The sequence below is a fragment of the Chionomys nivalis genome, chromosome 11, assembly GCF_950005125.1.
Source record: "Chionomys nivalis chromosome 11, mChiNiv1.1, whole genome shotgun sequence".
Taxonomy (NCBI): domain Eukaryota; kingdom Metazoa; phylum Chordata; class Mammalia; order Rodentia; family Cricetidae; genus Chionomys; species Chionomys nivalis.
The window spans coordinates 40,551,853-40,570,320 of record NC_080096.1 but is presented as its reverse complement, the minus strand read 5'-3'; the positions used below and the strand labels follow the sequence as shown (position 1 = coordinate 40,570,320).

The 18,468-nt window shown below is 50.3% G+C and overlaps 2 protein-coding genes across 3 annotated transcripts in view; both read left to right on the top strand.

Moving 5' to 3' along the window:
• Window positions 1-6,908, top strand: part of LOC130883483 (NADH-cytochrome b5 reductase-like) — a 36,164-nt gene extending 29,256 nt beyond the window's left edge. Inside the window, exon 9 of the transcript XR_009057974.1 lies at window positions 6,807-6,908. The gene's annotated coding sequence lies outside the window, so the exon portion shown is untranslated. The remainder of the gene's footprint in view (window positions 1-6,806) is intronic.
• Window positions 1,209-18,002, top strand: Cdcp2 (CUB domain containing protein 2). Of its 2 annotated transcripts, XR_009057973.1 has the most exons (7): window positions 1,209-1,301; window positions 6,807-7,154; window positions 10,456-10,791; window positions 11,783-12,136; window positions 14,677-14,855; window positions 16,738-17,649; window positions 17,864-18,002. XR_009057973.1 is itself a non-coding variant. In XM_057783972.1 (6 exons), the coding sequence occupies exons 1-6, from the start codon at window positions 1,223-1,225 to the stop codon at window positions 17,062-17,064; spliced, it is 1,623 nt and encodes a 540-aa protein (XP_057639955.1). In that variant the 5' UTR covers window positions 1,209-1,222; the 3' UTR covers window positions 17,065-17,989. The 2 variants fall into 2 exon arrangements, 1 of the variants encoding a protein (XP_057639955.1); XM_057783972.1 differs by having other exon boundaries at window positions 16,738-17,989.
• Window positions 18,003-18,468: the final 466 nt, after the last annotated feature.

The window sequence follows — 18,468 nt, the reverse complement described above, 5'->3', positions numbered from 1 at the left end:
ATCAAGCATGTTTTATTTCATCACAGGGGAGGCAGAGGCAGCTGGATCCCTGGGGCTCACTGGTGAATTCTCGATTCAGTAAGAGACCCAGTTTCAAAAATCAGGGTAAATGGTTCCTAGAGAATAGCACTCAAGGTTGACCTCGGGCCTCCATACGTGCGTGCCTCTCAGTGTGTGTGTGTGCCCATGTGTGCCTCTGTGTATGTGTGCATGTGTGTATGTGTGTGTGTGTGACAGAGAGAGAGAGAGAGAGAGAGAGAGAGAGAGAGAGAAAGAGAAACAAGCACACAAGAAAAAGAAAAACAGAAACTTAGAAAAGAACATGTAGTGGGCTAATAAAAGAGAAAGACCCCATTTTCTGCTGGACACAGGACTCCTGGGGACGCCTCCACAGTCCCAGCTCCTAGCATAGGGCCTGGACACAGCGATGAGCAGATGAGGCTGGTGATCAGTGAAGGCGCATGTACTGTTCAGGTTACACTACAGACTGTAACCATGTCTACTGCATTGGAAGACTCACAGCAGAAATCTAACGCGCCAATTCCGCTACTCCCGATGCAGTCTTCCTTAAAAAAAGACTCCTCTCCTCGGCTGTCCACAAGCTCCTGCTCCCTCCCTCTGAGCTGAATTTTCACATTGGAAGGAAACTTGTGCCATCTGTCCCTCAAACACTGGACTCCTTTTGGCTCCCTCTGGAGCAGAGGATGGAGAAAGACAGGAGCATGCACCTGTCATGCGTGTTAGCATATTCTGAGTGCTTACTGCACACGTTAGCACATGTGATCTCATTTCTTTATTCCCAGCAGCCCCAGAGGCAGAGCCGAATGACTGTGCTGGTTGGATCAGAAGGCCAGGCCTCACAGGAGGGAAATGACTTGTTTCATACCACCTGACCATCTGGAGGCTGAGCTGGGATTGATCCCATCTCCTCCAGGCCCTGGGAGTTAGGCCCTTTTTCCACCACCCTATTTCCTCCCAGGTCCTCCCTGTACAGAGTGGCCATTGCAGTTCTCAGTACGTGTCAACCTGGTGACACCAGATCCGTCACCTTAGTGAGGAGTGAAGGAAGCCCCTGGGATCGGCTTACTAATTCAAGGACCCGATGAATTATTCACAGCACCATTTACTTGGGGGCCCTCCCAGCCTCACCTCTCGTTCCCCTCTCAGACCCTTGGATCCTGACCCCTGAACTCAGCCTTGGTGGGGGACCCCCAGCGAGGAGATGCTAGCTGAGCTGGGGGCTTGCCTGTTGCTGGCAGTGGTATTGCTGAACTCAGGTCCTGGGACCCAAGCCATGGAAGGTAGGTGATCGGGTGATGGCGATCCAGTAATGGACAACCGAGAGGAGGGGAGGAGAGCTCAGAGGAACCAGGGGCTCCGGAAGCACAAGCTGGGAAGCTGAGTGTATGTTTGCTCCTGAGTAGTGGAGGGAGGACAGCATTGAGTGGGCGCCTGCTGTTTGCTTCACATACATAAGAGCATTTCATCTTCAGAACAAAGGCCTACGTGAAGGCTGGCAAACCCCCCCCCCCGCCCCCATGCTGAAACTCGCAGGCTCAGAGGCTTAGGTACAGTTGCTGTGCTTGAAGAGAATGGCTCAGAAGTGTGGAAGGCTCCTGTGGGAAGGTTCCTCTGCTCTGGAAGCCGGATGCACTTCCCACGGCAGCCAGTGGTGCCAAATTCCTCACTGTGCCATTCAGTGTCCCTGGTGTGCTGGCTCCAACGCGTCTGTGTGCCTGCTGGGAACCACACTCTTTCTGAGAATGCCTTGCCCTGGGGATCTTAAATCCCCGCTGTCCCTCTGCCTGGGAAGTTCTTCCTGGAATCTCTTAGGAGAGTCCTGTTTCTCTTTGAAATCTTTTTTCAATTATTGTGTGTGTGGAGGGCGAGTGCACACGGATGCCCTGGATCACATGTGTGGAGCTCAGCACACAGGCCTTGGGAGCTGGTTCTCTCCCTCCACCGTGTGTGTGCTGGGTGGTTCAGGTGGTCAGACTTGGGCAAGAGCCTTTATCCACTGCACCATCTAGCCAGTCCCTTTTTCTCTGCTATTCACCCTTAAAGTTTAGGTCACATCACTTCCTCCTTGAAGCCCTCCTCATCCTCTGCTGGGCTCAGATGCTCCCTCCCCAGGTTCCCAGAGCTCCCCCACCCCAGGCTGTGAGTCTTGTAGATTTGGGTCACTCTGCCCCTTGTGGTGGTGTGTGTGAAGACTGTGGAGTAATTTCACCATTCTGCAATGGACACAGTCGCTGGGGGGGGGGGGGGGGCAGGGGACTCGGCAAGCAGCTCCTATAACTTGTTCCTCCATCTTGCCATAAGGCTGTGAACCAGATACCACTCCCAGCACCAACCTGCCCAGACAGGGAGCAAATCGTGTGACCTGTCCCCTACATGGCCCTTGCGATGCCTCTGTCTCCCTTGCCCTGTGGCACTCAGTAAGAATGAGGGTAGCATCCCACTTGGCAGGTGCATGGCTGAGGTCCACAGAGGCTGAGTGACGGAGCCCCCTTGCCCCGTCTTCCCCAGTAGCTATAATCTCCCTTCTCACTCTGTATATATCACCTCCCCTGTGGGTCTCATCCCTCCCTTAAAACTGCGATCCCATAGCCCTTTGCGATGCAAGTTACAGCATGCCACAGAGTGTGGCTTCACCTGTCTTGCCTGACTCTCCTCAGCCCCATCCCCTTTGTGAGCTTCCCTAGGTGGGAGGCTCAGTTCAAATCAGTACAGGCCTGCCGTGCGGTGTGGAGCAGAGCCGTGCGGTGTGTTCTTCTTTCAGGGACTTCGTTCAAGTGTGTACTTGAGGATTCCTTTGGCCGCAAGTGACAGAACCCAAGCTGTATATACTTAGCAAGAAGGTATCTTAGGCTCTATAACAGGGTAACAGAGATGGAGCTGAGCCTGCTAGCAGCCAGAGCTTCTTGGCCTAGGGCCATTTTTTTTTTCTCACATGGCTCTTGCCATCTGTGGACATTTCCACAGCCTGAACATGGACCCTCAGGGCTCCCATTCCCAACCTAGGGCCAAGGAGGAAGAGACATGCTCCACCCCCACTCCCAGACATTCTGAGAAGTGCTGGATCCTGGCCTAGAACACTTACCCTCCCCACAGGTCAGAACTACCACAGAGCCACAGCAGTGTCTGAGACAGGTGGCCCCGGGGTCCCACGAATTAGAAGAGAAGGTGTTGACCAACAGATGTCAGTTATGGTAACTTCCCATTCCGGGCTCAGTTTTCTCATCTGCAAAATGAGGTCAATAACACAAAAAACCTGAGAAAGAGCCGTGCATTCTGCTTGGCTGATATTTGATTTCTAATACAGCAATATGCCCCCTTGCAGTTTATTGTTGGACTACAGGGGTTGTTTATCTCACACAAGTTCTCCATCCTTGGCTTGGCCAAATGAAGCCTTCTGGCTTTATTAAGAGTGTTCCTGGGGTTGGTAAGAAGGCTTAGTGTTTAGAGCACTGGCTTATCTTCCAGGGGAGTCTAGTTCTGTTCCCAGGACCCATGTCATCAGGTGGCTCCAGGAGATCTGACGCCTCTGCCTCAACGGGCACCTACACACACACATGCTCCCATATGGACACACATGAATACACAAAATTTAAAATAAAAAATAAATCTTAAAAAAAAGAAGAACCAGATGGTGACAGCAGTGGGGAGTCAGAGGCAGGTGGATCTCTGTGAGCTCAAGGCCAGCCTGGTCTACAGAGCGAATTCCAGGACAGCCAGGGCTACACTGAAAAACCCTGTCTCAAAAAAACAAACAAAACCAAAACAACCCACCCCCCCCCCAAAAAAAAAAAAAACAGAAGAAGAATATTCCTTTTGGGGCCAATGAGGAGGTGGCTCAGCAAGTAAAAACATTTGTCACAAAAATCTAATGATCTGCATTTGGTCCCTACAACCACATAAAGTTGCCATAAGTTTCCACATGCTTGTGACAGCATCCCCCACCATTCTCATGGTGCACACACACGTATGAACACACAGTAATAAATACAAATCTATACTTTGAAGATTTACCTATTTTTAGTCTATGCATGTGAGTATTTTGTCTGCATGTATATCTCTGTACCCCTTGCAGGCCTGTGGAGGCCGGAAGTGATTATCAGATGCCCTGGAACTGGAGTTACAGTTATGGGCTGCCATGTGGGCGCTAGCAATCAAACCAAGGACTTCAGCAAGAGTAGCAAACGCTCTTAACCACTGAACCATCTTTTTAGCCTCAAAATCAACTATTGTATTTCATTAAAGAGTGTTCTTGGACTGGAGAGGTGGCTCAGAGGTTAAGAGCACTGACTGCTCTTCCAGAGGTCCTGAGTTCAATTCCCAGCAACCACATGTTGACTCACAACCATCTATAATAAGATCCCATGGCCTTTTCTAACATTGTATATGTAATAAATAAATAAATCTTTTTTTTTAAAAAAAAAGAGTGTTCTTTTGCCAGGCGGTGGTGGCACACGCCTTTAATCCCAGCACTCAGGAGGCAGAGGCAGGCAGATTTCTGTGAGTTTGAGGCCAACCTGGTCTACAAGAGCTAGTTCCAGGACAGCTAGGACTGTTACACAGAGAAATCCTGTCTGGGAAGACAAAAAAATAGAAAGAAAGGAAAAAAAGAGTTTTCTTTTATAAGCTGGAGCAATAGCTCAGTTGGTAAAGTGCTTGCTGTGCCAAGCAGGAGGACCCGAGTGAGCTCAAGATTCAGAAGCCATGAAACAATGCCACATGCTCATAATCCCAGGGCTGGGAAAGTGGGAACAAGCAGCCCCCTGGGCCATGGGCCAGGCAGCCTAACCTACTTAGGCATCTTAGGAACGGCATCTGAAGTCAAATGCTACACAATGCTTGTAATCCTAACATTCATGAACCAGTGCGAGAGAATCCAAGAAAATTTGAGTCCAGACTGGTCTACTAGTGAGTTCCAGGTCAGCCAGAAAGACCATAACATTGAAAGGCTCAAAACAAACCAACAAACAAACATCTTTGTTAGATTGTTTCCTTTTTAATGTGGGGAACAGTGGTACGTGTTTATAGTCCTAGATACTGGGGAGGCTAAGGCAGAAAGACCTCTTGAGTCCAGGAGTACACACACACATACACGTGCACACACACGTGCACACACACACACATGTGCACACACTTTTCATCCTAGCACCTAGAAGGCTGAGATAAGAAGATCTTTAATTCAAGGCTAGCCTGGGCTATATAGCTAAGACCTTACCTTAAAAAAAAAAAAAAAAAAAAAAAAAAAAGATTCTGTGTGGGATGTGTACGCATTCTAAATTTTTTCTTTTTTTTTTTGATTTTTCGAGACAGGGTTTCTCCGTAGCTTTTGGTTCCTGTCCTGGAACTAGCTCTTGTAGACCAGGCTAGCCTCGAACTCACAGAGATCCACCTGTCTTTGCCTCCCGAGTGCTGGGATTAAAGGCGTGAGCCACCACCACCCGGCATACGCATTCTAAATTGTATAGCATTCTTCTATATAAGGTTCCCTCTTGGCTTATCTTTTATTTCTTGAATTTGTTCTTTGGCATTTTCATACACATATATACTGCATCCTGATTACTCCACACCCACCTTCCTTGTCTCCCTCCAACCTCTGACCTCTGTCAGCCCTGTTGCTGTTGCTACTGTAGTGGTGATGGTTGTTATTATTACTCTGAATCGCAGTCTTGCCTTGTAACCCAGGCTTGCCTAAAACTTACAATCCCCTTGCCTCAGCCTCCAGAGTACTGCTCCTACAGGTGTGTCCTACTATATCAGGCTGTGCCTTTTTATGTCTTTCAAACGCTTGAACCCAGACATAGTGGCACACATCTGTAATCTCAGCATTTGACAGCCTGAGGCAGAAGGATTACAAATTTGAGGGCAATAGGATTACAAGTTTGAGGCTGATCTGAGGCTACTCTTACCTTTTTTTTTTTTTTTTCCTCCAAAAGCTTAGTGTTGTTGAGTGAACTTCACAGAAAACACCTGTATGGCTGACCTGGATTTTCTCTCTGATCAGCCTTTTCCTTGGTGGCTGAACAGACATTACAGATGCTTCTAGCCTGGTATTCCGGTAAAGGTGGCCAAATTCTGGTTTCCTAATTTCTTTTTGTTGTTTCCTTTTAAACTATTTATTATTTTCTATTTATTTACCTTTTTGGTTAGTTTGTTTATTTTTGATTTTTTGAGACAGGGTTTCCCTGTATAGTCCTGGATCCTGAAACATGCTTTGTAGACCAGGCTGGCCTTGAACTCACAGAGACTCAACTGCCTCTGCCTCCTGAGTGCTGAGATTAAAGGTGTGCGCCACTATCAGCTGACTCTATTAATGTTTATTTATTTTCGAGGCAGGGTCTCTCTACCTAGCCCTGGCTGGCCTGGAACTTACTCTATAGACCAGGCTGTTTTTGAACTCAAAGAGATCCCAGTGCCTCTTCTTTCCTATGCTGGGGTTGAAGGTGTGCGCCACCATGCCTGGCTTCACCTGCTTTCTCTTTCTCCTCAGAACTCGCTGCTCTCCTGTCTGTTCCACGTTTTGTTTGTGTTTATCCTTTTCCCACCAGAACACACATGCCTGAGAGCAAGGTCTTTATCCCTGCTGTCCTCCCAGCATCTAAGAGCACTGCCCGGGACTCTCAACAGTGCGTATTGACAGACTAGAAGAATGCTTCCCCAGTATCTGAAAGAAGTGGGGGTGCTTGAGAGAGCACAGACACACCTCCAGAGTGATTGGGACCCTATCCTGTTTCCTATGCACCCTCAAGGCCCCAGAGTCGACTCTAAACCATCCTTTTCTCTTGCCTCAGGTGTCAAGTGTGGGGGTGTGCTCTCGGCACCATCTGGGAACTTCTCCAGCCCGAACTTCCCAAGTCTGTATCCTTATAACACAGAGTGCAGCTGGCTGATCGTGGTGGCCGAGGGGTCCTCGGTGCTGCTCACCTTCCATGCCTTTGACCTGGAGTACCATGACACCTGTGGATTTGACTTCCTAGAGATCTACAATGGGGCATCTGGAGACAAGGGCAATCTTCTGGGCAGGTTCTGTGGCCAGGTGCCCCCACCACCCTTCACCTCCTCGTGGCATGTCATGTCTGTTGTCTTCCACTCGGACAAACATGTGGCCAGCCGAGGTTTTTCTGCAGGCTACCAAAAAGGTCAGGGGGCCCTCGGCAGGAAGGTTGGCCCCAGTGGCTGCGGGAGGTGGGGGGGACAGGACACAAGGGAGGTGAGCAGGTAGCATCTTAGCACTGCCTACAGGGGGCAAAGGTGGCTTCTTCACACCCATGACCTCCCCGGAAACCACTACCTGCTGCCCTTAGGAATCTTTCCTGCTTCCTCCATGACTGCTGGGTCCCCCTCCCACCCCCCTGCAGCTTGCTGTTCCCTGAAAGGAAGCTTGCCACTCTCCTCTGCCAACATCATGCTGCAGGAGGATCCCAGCTGTCCCTGCTGGTGAAGTCCTGTGACTTCTGCCTCTTTCCCCTGCCTGGGTCCAGGGCATCAGGGACAAGGGCTTTTAGAACCCGTGGTTCCTCTTCTTAGGGTCTTTCCCTGCATGCAACCCTCACCAGTCCTCCTTAATCCCTGACTCCTCCAAGCAGGCCTGTCTCCTGCCACCCAGGTGGAGCCCTGGCCCTCTGCTTTCTTCACCTCTCTCCTTGTCTCCTCCCTCCTATCTTTGAGTTCCTGTGTACAGACTCAAAAGTCCTCCTTTCTCCCCAGGACAATATCAGATGTCTCTATGTCAGCCCAAGAAGGACAGCCACAAATGCCCATGTCCACAAGTCCACTCCCTGCAACCGTAGGGCTCAGGAAGGATGGCAGCCCCTGCCGGATTTAGAAGCACGGAACTGTACTGTATTAAGACATAAGAACGAGGGGCTGATCTGACTAGCACACGGAGATCGTAGGCCTGGGAGTTTTAGGACTCTAAGGTATCAAAGGTGTCCTGATGTCACAGTCAATGCTTTCCAACATTTTCACAAACAAGAAATAGCTGATGGCAGGCAGTACCGTCTTCTTAGTTTTCGATATCTAAAAAGATAAAGGTGGTATTTTAATGATATGCATGTATTTCACAAGTTCACATTTGTATGCATATGCACGTGTTTGCATGCATGTGTGCGTGTGTGGGTGCGTGGGTGTCAGCCAGAAATCAACCTCAGGTTTTCCTCGGGAGCTGCCTCGCTGAGACCTGATGCTCTCCAACTAGGCTAGAAGGGCATTTGGCAGGCAAGCTCCAGAGATCAACTTGCCTCCACCTCCCCTGCCCTAAGATCACAAGCATGAGCCGCCATGCCCAACTTCTGTGGTAATGCTGGGGATAAATCTCGGTCCTTACGCTTGCTCAGCAAACACTTTAATAGCCGAGCTGTTGCCCTGGCCCCAAGCTCACATTTCCAGCATTGACTCGTAAGAAGCCAACCACTGAAAAACAGGGAAATATATAACAGTGGGTATTGACAGTCTCCACTGGGCTAAATTATGTATAAGATATGTAACTTTGGGTCCTGTCTTTTATTGTACTAAAAGATAGCGGGGCTGGGGAGAGTGCTCTGTGGGCGATCTCTTGGATCCCCAGTATCCACAGGAGATGCCAGGCACGGCCATGGGCACCTGGGACCCTGGTGCTGGGGCTTGATGGCCATCTAGCTAACCTGGCTGAAAATGAGCAAACTTCAGGGAGAGAGGGAGAGAGAGAGAGATCCTGTCTCAAAGAGACAGTGCAGAGAGTGAGAGAGCAGGACATCTGATGTCCTTTTCCAACCTCTGACATAAAACACCTGCATGGGCACAAACATCACACAGACATGTAAACACACACACCACACGTGTGCCCAGCGTAAGAATGAAGTCCGAAGCATATGCCTGCTCCAGTGTTGGTATTAATTGATGGGATAGCTCAGACTATCTCCACCTACCATCTCGTTTCTCGGGAAGTCTGAAGGCCAGAGAGGGAATGCGATTGCCTAAGATCATGCAGCTGAGAAAGCAGTTCTGGGCCAGGAAGTAGCCTTAGCTGCCCCGTGACATGCTCCTGCCACACAACTGCACCAAATCTGGGTTCCAGTTCTGCTTGTTAGGTGGGTGTTCTGCCCATGTCTCTTGGCTCTTGTCACTTTGGGATTGTCCTGCCAATCTCCACGTCTCTGTTTGAGGGCTCTGTTGGTGTCTGTGGTCTCCCACCGAGACTCTCTCTGTCTTTCCTCAACACTTCTCTATGGCTAGGACAGAACACCATGACCAAGATGACCTACAAAAGATGTCTATTTAGGGCTCACTGCTGCAGTGGGTGAGAGTCCATGACCACCGTGGTGGGGAGCATGGCAGCAGGCAGGCACACATGCCTCTGGAGCAGTAGCTGAGAACATACCTCTTGATCTCTAGTTTAAGGCTGGGAATGGCGTGGGCTTTTGAAACCTCAAAGCCCGCCCCAAGTGATGCACTTCCTTTAACAAGGCCACACCTCCTAATCCTTCCCAGCAGTTCCACCAGCTGGGGACAGAGTATTCAAATACCTGAGCCTATGGCGAGCATTTTCCTCTGAGCTACCACATAGTATACATATATATATATATATGTGTGTGTGTGTGTGTGTGTGTGTGTGTATAGTATAAATATAGTTTAATAGCATAGCAGCATATATATAGTATATATAGTATAGTAGTGTATATAGCATATATAGTATAGTAGTATATATAGTATAGTAGTATATATAGTATAGTAGTGTATATAGCATATATAGTATAGTAGTATATATAGTATATATAGTATAGTGGTATATATATAGTATAGTAGTATATATAGTATAGTAGTATATATAATATATAGTATATATAGCATAGTAGTATATATAGTATAGTAGTATATATAGCATATATAGTATAGTAGTATATATAGTATAGTAGTATATATAGCATATATAGTATAGTAGTGTATATAGTATAGTAGTATATATAGTATAGTAGTATATATATGGTATAGTAGTATATATAGTATATAGTATATCAGTATATATAGTATATATAGTATAGTAGTATATATAGCATATATAGTATAGTAGTATATATAGTATATATATAGTATAGTAGTATATATATAGTATAGTAGTATAACTCTCTGTCACCTTCGCTCCTGGGGTAACAGACCTCAGGTGGCTGCTTTACTGGAATTCCCTAGTGGGGTTCACCAGCCCCCTTAGACCCATTTCACCATCTCATCTCACCCCCTGATACCCTCCAGATAAACCCCTTTGCACTCTGGTTTTTATCCCTGGGCCTTCCTGAATGAACTCAGGCCTATAAAGATTAAGTTACCTGACCTCCCACTGTAAAAAGTGGGTGCCACATGGGTCGGGGTGCAGGTCTGAGCCTGCCAGGCATGGATGTTTGTGGAGACGCATTTTGGGTGTCTGGTTCCCTGGGAAGAGGTCAGCTCAAATGATCTCCCTTGCAGATGTGTGTGGTGGTGTCCTGACTGGCCTGTCGGGGGTCCTCAGCAGCCCCGAGTACCCCAACAACTACCCCAACAACGTGGAGTGCCATTGGCTGATCCGGGCCTCGGGCCCCGCCGCCGTCAAGTTGGTGTTCGCGGACTTCCAGGTGGAGGGCAGTGATGGATGCACGTACGACTACGTGGCTGTGCTTGGCGCTCCTGGCCCTGCCCGCGGGCACCACTACTGTGGCCGCACCAGACCCCCTGCCCTTGTGTCCCTGGGCCGTGAGTTGCAGGTGGTCTTCAAATCTGACTTCAACATCGGAGGCCGGGGCTTCAAGGCTCACTACTTCTCAGGTAGGAGGAGCCGACGCCAGCACCTGTGCCTGTGGACCCCTGTCTACTGTTTCATTTGAGAATTCAGTTAAGTCTTTCTGTGTCACTGGGGCTTGGATTTTCTGCCCTGCTCAGACAAGATCAATCCCTTCTAAACTCTTCAGAGCAGCGGTTCTCAACCCACTGGGGGTTGAGCGACCCTTTCACGGGGGTTGCACATCAGATATCCTGCATATCAGATGTTTGCATTATGATGCATAACAGTACCAAAATTATAATTATGAAGTAGTGATGAAAGTAGTTTTATGGTTGGGGGTCACCACAACATGAGGAATGGCTTTAAAGGGGTTGCAGCGTGAGGAAGGTTGCGAGCCTCGCCAAGGAGAATTCCTGCATATTCTTATCCACCACCTCTCACTTTTGTTCCCTCCCTGCCTGGTGGTGAGCTCGCCCCTTGTTCTCGTGTACTACATACATGTACCACGTGCTCACATAGCGTGTGCACAGGAGGGTGAACATGCTCAGAGAATTCAGATGGGCAGCACAGTGATGAGCCACCGTCATGAATGCTAACAGGGAGACTTCCTGGAGGAGGAACTGAGCAGAGCCTTGATGAAGTCAGCCAAGAGGCATGGGCGGTCTGCGCAGAGGCGCAGAGGGGTGCTGGCTGACTGAGCGTGAGGCTGGTGCGTTGACAGAATGTTAGCTCTCTGTACCTGAGACAGACAAGGTCCACCATGGCTCGCAGTTCCAGAGGCCTGTCCGGAGGGAGCAAAGAGGGGAACAAAAGCTGCTTCCTCGACAGCCAGGAAGCAGAGCCAGAAAAAGGGAAGGGACCAGAGCCCCAGTGCCCGCTTTGAGGGCATTCTCGCAGTAAGCCAACTTCTTCCAGTAGGCCCCCCACATCCTGAAGGTTCTACCACCTCCCGGTGGCACCTCAGGCCACAGACCCAGACTTTAGCTGTTTGTCATTTTTGTGTGTGAATGAATCTTGCTTCCTCCTCCTCCCCAGGAGAATGCCAGGAGGTATTCACAGCTGTGCGTGGAAACTTCTCCAGCCCGCAGTACCCTGGCTCCTACCCCAACAATATCCGCTGCCACTGGACCATCCGCCTGCCCCCGGGCTACCGCATCAAGATCTTCATCCTGGACCTGGGCTTGGAGGAACCCAACAGCCTGACCAGAACCTGTGACTTTGACCATCTGGCAGCCTTCGATGGGGCCACCGAGGACACACAGCTGCTGGGGAAGTGGTGTGGTCATCACCTGCCACCGCCCGTCACCTCACATCACAACCAGCTCCTGCTTCTGCTGCACACGGACCGCAGCACCTCCGGCAGGGGCTTCTCTGTGGCCTACATTGGAGGTCAGTTGAGTTAAGAGTGTGGGTGCTGGGGAACCCCACAGCCTCCTTCCTGTGCTCACGGTCACACAACCCCTCTATGGTGTTCTCCGGGCCCTACTCAGGTGCCTGCTCTGAGGACCTTTGAGGCCACTCTGTTGTGGACCTCACTTATTTCCACCCTCTTTCCATAGCTTCTGTCTCCATGATTCCTAATTCTTCCCCACCTGGCTTCTTTTCCTGTGGGTTCCATGTCTCTCGGATGTTTGACCTGATTTCCTGGATTGATGCACAAAATATGTCAAGTTATGAATGGCCAGCATTAGGTAACAATGGCCAGCATTAGGTGACACACTGAGATGCCACCAGCCCTGCCCATGTTATTTAGAACTGCTGACTAGACAAAGGGCAAATATGTATCCTCACTTAGCAGAAGCTAGTCAGCCAACTGTTGTTTGGGTCCAGGGACTCAGAATGTCCTAATGGCACCTCTGAGATACTCAGACTTGTGTTTGCAACATAGTTGCCACAAAACTCAGGCATCGAGTCCACGTTTAAGGCTGGAAGAGGAGAGGTGCCAGTCACCAAAAAAAAAATCCCATTATCCAGAAAGCCAAAGCATTTTTTTTGGGGGGGGGGCAAGTTTCAAGACAGGGTTTCTCTGTGTAGCCCTGGCTGTCCTGAAACTCACTCTGTGGGACTAGGCTAGCCTCAAACTCAGAAATCTGCCTGCCTCTGCCTCCCGAGTGCTGGGATTAAAGGCCGGGCTAGCCAAAACATTTTCAAAGCTCTCTCAATGCTTTGTCTTGGGTTGGTTTTAAATCAGTCACGTGGCCATGCTTTTGTTGCAGAGGTGGCTGGGGAAGCTAGCATTGAGGCTTCTTTAGCTTTTCTAACTTTTGTAACAGGGACTGAGTCGTACAGGACTGGTGGGCCCGGAGTCAGGCGAAGAGTGAGGGCGGCAAGTATGTCTGGTTCTGAGGCTGTCTTTCCCTCACATGCCTAGGCCTGTTCAGCAGTGAAAGGAGCTGCTTTCCTCATCCCCAGCGGCAGAGGAGCTGGGGCCCTGGTAGCAGAGTGGGAACCAGCTGCTGCGAGCTGGTTGCTCCTAGAGACTTGCACAAAACCACCCTGTTGGGCTCAGACAGCACCCCGTCCCTGTGGGAAGGACAGTTGTGACTCTTGGTACTATCTCCTTTGATTCTCACAAAGAGAATATTGTGATCCGGGCGCTACCTAGGCCCTGTCCAGTGACCTGGAGCATCCCTTTTGGTCTCCAGATCCTGGTTTTCCCGCCTGGACACCAACGACCTGGATTGAAGGGTCTTTAGGGTCCAGTTTGCCTCTGAGAGCCTGGCTCTCAGGCCCGGCATGGGCAGGGCTAAGTGAACTAGACAGTCTCTTCTTGCAACATCTCTAGAGAGGAGGGAGGGGGCAGCTGTCATCCTGGCTCCTGTTCCAGGGCCTTCTGTGCTCCCCACACAGGTCCCTGTGGGAGCCTAGGGTCAGACAGGGCACTCACACTGGACCAGCACCAGATGGGGCCCAGGCTATCGGCAGCCTCTCCACAGGGAGGGCAGCCTCGGCATCAATCAGGGATGACACACAGTTCAGCGCCGCCGAGATCATCGTGGGAGACAGCGGACCCATAAATCCCCGCCTGCCCAGACACCCGAAGTTGAAATATGTCTGAGATGTTGCCCAGGGAGGGCTGAGGGATCCGGGCCTCTGCCTGCCGGTTTCCTTTTCCTCCCAGCTAGCTACAAACCCCCACCCGCCTCTTCCTTGCACACGCCCCTGCATGCACCCTTGCCCCTGAAGTCCCAGACACTGAGAATCACACTCTCACACAGCACAGAGCATGCTGGGAGCCGACTGACAGTAAAGGACAGACTGATAAGTAGGGAATCCTGCCCCCCAAGTCTGAAATCCCGACTCAGCCACCAACACGCAGTTTCTTCTCCTCTCAGGGATTTGTTACACAAAACAGAAGTGACCCAACTTCTCGGGCCATCGCAGGGAGGGGCAACAGGGCTCCCCTCCCCGCATCCTTCAAAACTACCGCCTTCTTCCGTCTTCGCTTGATGGTCCTTCATAGCGCTCCTGTGTGTTTCACACATTCATTGCCCTGCACAAGCAGTGGGGTGGCTGGCTTTTTCACGTCTGTGTCTGTGTGTGTGCACAGAGCAGGCCATCCGTGGGACACACTGCTGGGCATCTGGCTGTGATGGGCAATCACTTCTAATGTGGTAAAGACTTAGTCTCCATTCATTCACATGCTCATTCATTCATTCATTCATTCATTCAACATTCCCTTGGTCTGCCAAGCTCTATGCTGGTCTCAGAGGACACAGAGACATCGGCACACCGCATGCCCTAAGCACTCACAGACCCAATGGCGTGGTGGAGCAATGATGTCAATATCCCATCTCAGCCCTGTAGGATGCTGTAAACACCTTCCCTACTCTGAGCTTCTGTTCCAAGTCTGCTATCCTTCAGGAAGGCTTGGGGCTGATGGGGCTGACTGCAGGCCTAAGATCTCAGACTCCTCCCTCCTGTTCCAGTGGTACCCATGAATGTGAGCTGTTCCCGCACAGACTTCCAGATCCTGATCTCTGCCCAGGCACTGGCCCCACTGGAGCGGACCAAGGTCTACCTGGGCAGCCGGAGCTGTGCAGCCCAGGAAGTTGGTAGCAACTTCCGGATCCAGGCCCGCTTTGACACCTGCGGTACTGAATCTCAGGTAGGGGCAGGGAAGGGGAGGTGTAAGAAGAGATGGGCTCTGAGCCTTACTGAAGGGCACCTGCTACCCTCAGATTCTCTCCTGGCTTCGGTGGTGCACCCAGGTCCCAATGCAGGCTTACTGGCACCTTTTCAAAAGACCCCAGTGGTGAACAACCCTAAATTTCCTCCTTGATCACGGGAATGGGAGCCTTGATTCCTTTAATATACACAACCACCCCCCTGCACTCTTCCTGCTCATCCTTCCCAACCTGGTGACCCCAGAACATCTCTGGGCTCCACAAACAAATGAGCCTTTCAAGTATAGAGCCACCTCCCTCCAAAGACTGTGCTTACCAATGAGATTTTTCTGCTATCCTTGGGTGCTGGAGGCTGTGAATCCAGGCCAGGGTGGGTGGGTGGGGCCTGAGGGAGTCCCTGGGCAGTGCACCCTGGGGGTTTGCAGTCTGGTTTGGCCCCATGCCCATGCCTTGCCACTTGCTTCTGGTCCCCACAGTCCTCTGCTCTACTTCCCAGCTTCCAGAAAGCCATTGTCCTTTAAACAGTAGAAGGAGGTCAAGGGACATCTGGCTGCCAGAATAGTCTGTTCTCACCTCTGCTTCATGCCCTGAAGCCCCTAGGGATTCTCTTAGGACACAGCCACATTCAGTGGTTATGGGATGAAGGAGACAAAGTTCCAGAAGGCTGGGGAGATGTCTAAGTCTGTAATGTGCTAGTCATGCAAACGTGAAGACATGAGTCTTATCCCCAGATTCAAGCTTATTAAAAACCAAACAGAAACCCTTAAAGATGGGTGTGGTGGCACACACCTTTATTTATTTATATACATTTTTTATATATGAACACTCTGTATGAAGGTTTACCTGAGTGCCAGAGGAGGGCATCAGATCCATTTAGAGATGGTTGTGAGCTGCCATGTGGTTGCTGGAAATTGAATCCAGGACCTCTGGAAGAGCAGCCCAGGGTCTTAACCACTAAACCATTTCTCCAGCCTGGCATATACCGTTAATCCCAGTACTTGGGAGTCAAAGGCAGGTAGATCTCTGATTTTGAAGCCGTTTTGTCTACATAGCAAGTTCCAGGCTAGGCCAGACCAGTCAGAGCTAGGCACAGTGGTGTGTGCCAGGGAGGTAGAAGCTGGCTTATTTGCTGAGCTCGCTGGCCAATCTAGCCTAATCTTTGAGCTCCACGTTCCAGCGAGAGACCTTGTCTCTGAACAACAAGGTGGGTGATTCTTGGGACGGGTAATTAGAGTTGACCTGTGGCCTCCAGATACACAAACACACATGTACATATTCACACACACAAACACATGCCCACCTTCACCCTCAAGCAAAGAGTCCCAGAAATGAAATCATGAAGTCCTAGAGCCAAGCACTCATGAATACTCAGTTTCAGAACTCTACCCTGTCCCAAAATGTAGGGCCATAGACCATAGAATCATTGCCTGGAAGGGTAAAGGCTGGGTACTTTAGTGCAAGTCTGGCAAATCCCCAGCCTCAAGGTCCAGCCTCTGTAAGGAGCCACTGTCACCGAGGTGTGAGTGCCAAGAGCAATAGCAGCATCAAGGCCCATCTTTCTGTGCCTCTCTGGAAACACTGGGCTTAACCTTCTAGTTCTCAGCCTCCTTTTATAATTATTTTAAATGTACAACTTAGTTTTCTCCTCCTGCTATTTGGGTTTCAGTGGTCTAATTCAGGTTGTCAGGCTTGGCAGCAAGTTCCTTTACCCACTGAGCCAACTTGCTGGCCCTTCTGCTCCTTTGAGAGATGAGGTATCAAGGAAGCTATGGCTAAGCTATGGGACCAGGCCTATGTGTATTTAGAGGAACCGGAAGAGCCGTAACCGCCTTGGGTGTGAACAAGTATCTGTGACCCCCACAGAGAAGAAATAACACCTCTGTGATCGTCAGTGTGCTGTACATCGATTTCTCTGCTGCCGGCCACGAGGATATCCACGAGTACGAGGTGCGCTGTGAGCCGAGGCGCAAGGAGGCATCTGCTCACTTGCTGTCGGGCTCTCACTGGCTCGGGCCCTACGCCGCCACTGCTGAGCACCTTCAGGAGGCGCCATCCGGGGACGAGGCAGAGGTCCTGGAGAGACCTGGGACTGTGGTGGCCCAGGACACTAGTGATATCGTCTTCCTGGGCCTCTGCATCCTGGCTGGAGTCCTTATGATCATTGCCATTGTGGTCCTGATGCTGCTGTAAGCAGGAAGAGAGCAGCTTGGGGACCCACAGCAGGGCAGGGTGGGGCTGTGGACACGTTGGTGACATCTGAGCCCCCGTTTCCTAGGGATCACTGCTCTTCCCTGCTCATCACAGGGCTCTGAGAAAAGTTTGTGTGGGTAAGGGCTCTGGAGACGGTTGTAATTGTTGTGATGTTATTAATTTTAAGGCTATTCCACTACAGGAGAGCATGCTCCCGTATGTGTCTCTTGTGAGCTTGGATAGTTGGGGTCACGGGCGGCAGCGTGAATACGACACACTCATTCTGTTCTTCCCCGACTCAGGGCACAACTACGAGCACCTTTAAGTTTCTCTACCTTCATTAGCAGGAAGTCTAGTATTGGTGCAGGGCTTCCTCTCTCTTGCATTGACTTGTGTGAAGACTCTATCTAAAGAACTCCAGCTCAGCCTCCAGGAACTGGCAAGAGAGCTGAAGCTCCAGCTAGTGCAGCTGTTTCAGCCCCTGCCACACCATGTCACGACTGAAGACTGGCCCTGTGCATACAAGTGGATGCTAGCACATGGAAGTGGCAATGGCCTCCTGGATTCGGTTCCTATGGACACCAGGTAAGCTGAACAGCATGCTCAGAGGTGAGGCTGTAGCTGAGGAGGTGTTGCTTTTATGTTGGGACTTTTGCTTGAATGTCTTCTGACCTTTGGCCAAGGTACTAACTGAAGTCCCATGTTCCCCCACTCTCGCTCTGATGTTCGTGTCAGCAGCCCTTCCTCGCTCAGCAGACAAACTTTCTCTGCAGCCCTTGTACTTTTTTTTTAACTCTAGTCCCTTAGAGTGCCCTAGTCACTCAGCTACTCCAGTCTCTCAGCTGCTCCAGTCTCCCAGAGCTGTTCCAGTCCACCCACTTGATGCTTCTCTGTTTCCATCAGATTCAAGGGGACTTCCTGCCCTTCCCTGTGAGGACCTCTAGGATTATTATGCAAATTTATTATTTCTCCCTTCTCCAGAGCTCTACTCTATAGCAAGAAGTGGAACAATCTTGTTAATGAAAAATAAACAGACGATACATTTATAACCTACTGGTTATCCCTGCTCACCTTTATACTGCATAACGATCACTCAAGGAGTCCTTGCACAGGAGCTGGGGTCTCCAAACTCAAGCTGCTGACCACTGGGATCGGGTTAAGAAGACGGAAGCCCCATTACAGCACAGCTCATTCGGCAGCTCATTGTGCATGCACTTGGCCCCAGACTTTGCTCTCCGTGAGGGAGGCAGCCTACCAGCACACAGGCAGATGCGAGTCTTCCCCTCGAGATGTGTCTAGGGTGACCAAGCAGAACTGGGGAGGAAGGGGCAGACCAGCTGAGACCTCGAGGAAAAGGCAGAGAGTAAAGAACCTTGGAGGAGGAAGAGAGGTAAGCAGAGGAGA

What these genes read in the sequence shown, in the direction of transcription:
- Cdcp2 (XM_057783972.1), top strand. Translation starts at nt 1,223, where the DNA reads ATGCTAGCTGAGCTGGGGGCTTGCCTGTTGCTGGCAGTGGTATTGCTG. An exon ending in CAAGGCTCACTACTTCTCAG is followed by an intron (nt 10,792 to 11,782) that starts GTAGGAGGAGCC and finishes CCTCCTCCCCAG; the next exon opens with GAGAATGCCAGGAGGTATTC. An exon ending in CCTGCGGTACTGAATCTCAG is followed by an intron (nt 14,856 to 16,737) that starts GTAGGGGCAGGG and finishes TGACCCCCACAG; the next exon opens with AGAAGAAATAACACCTCTGT.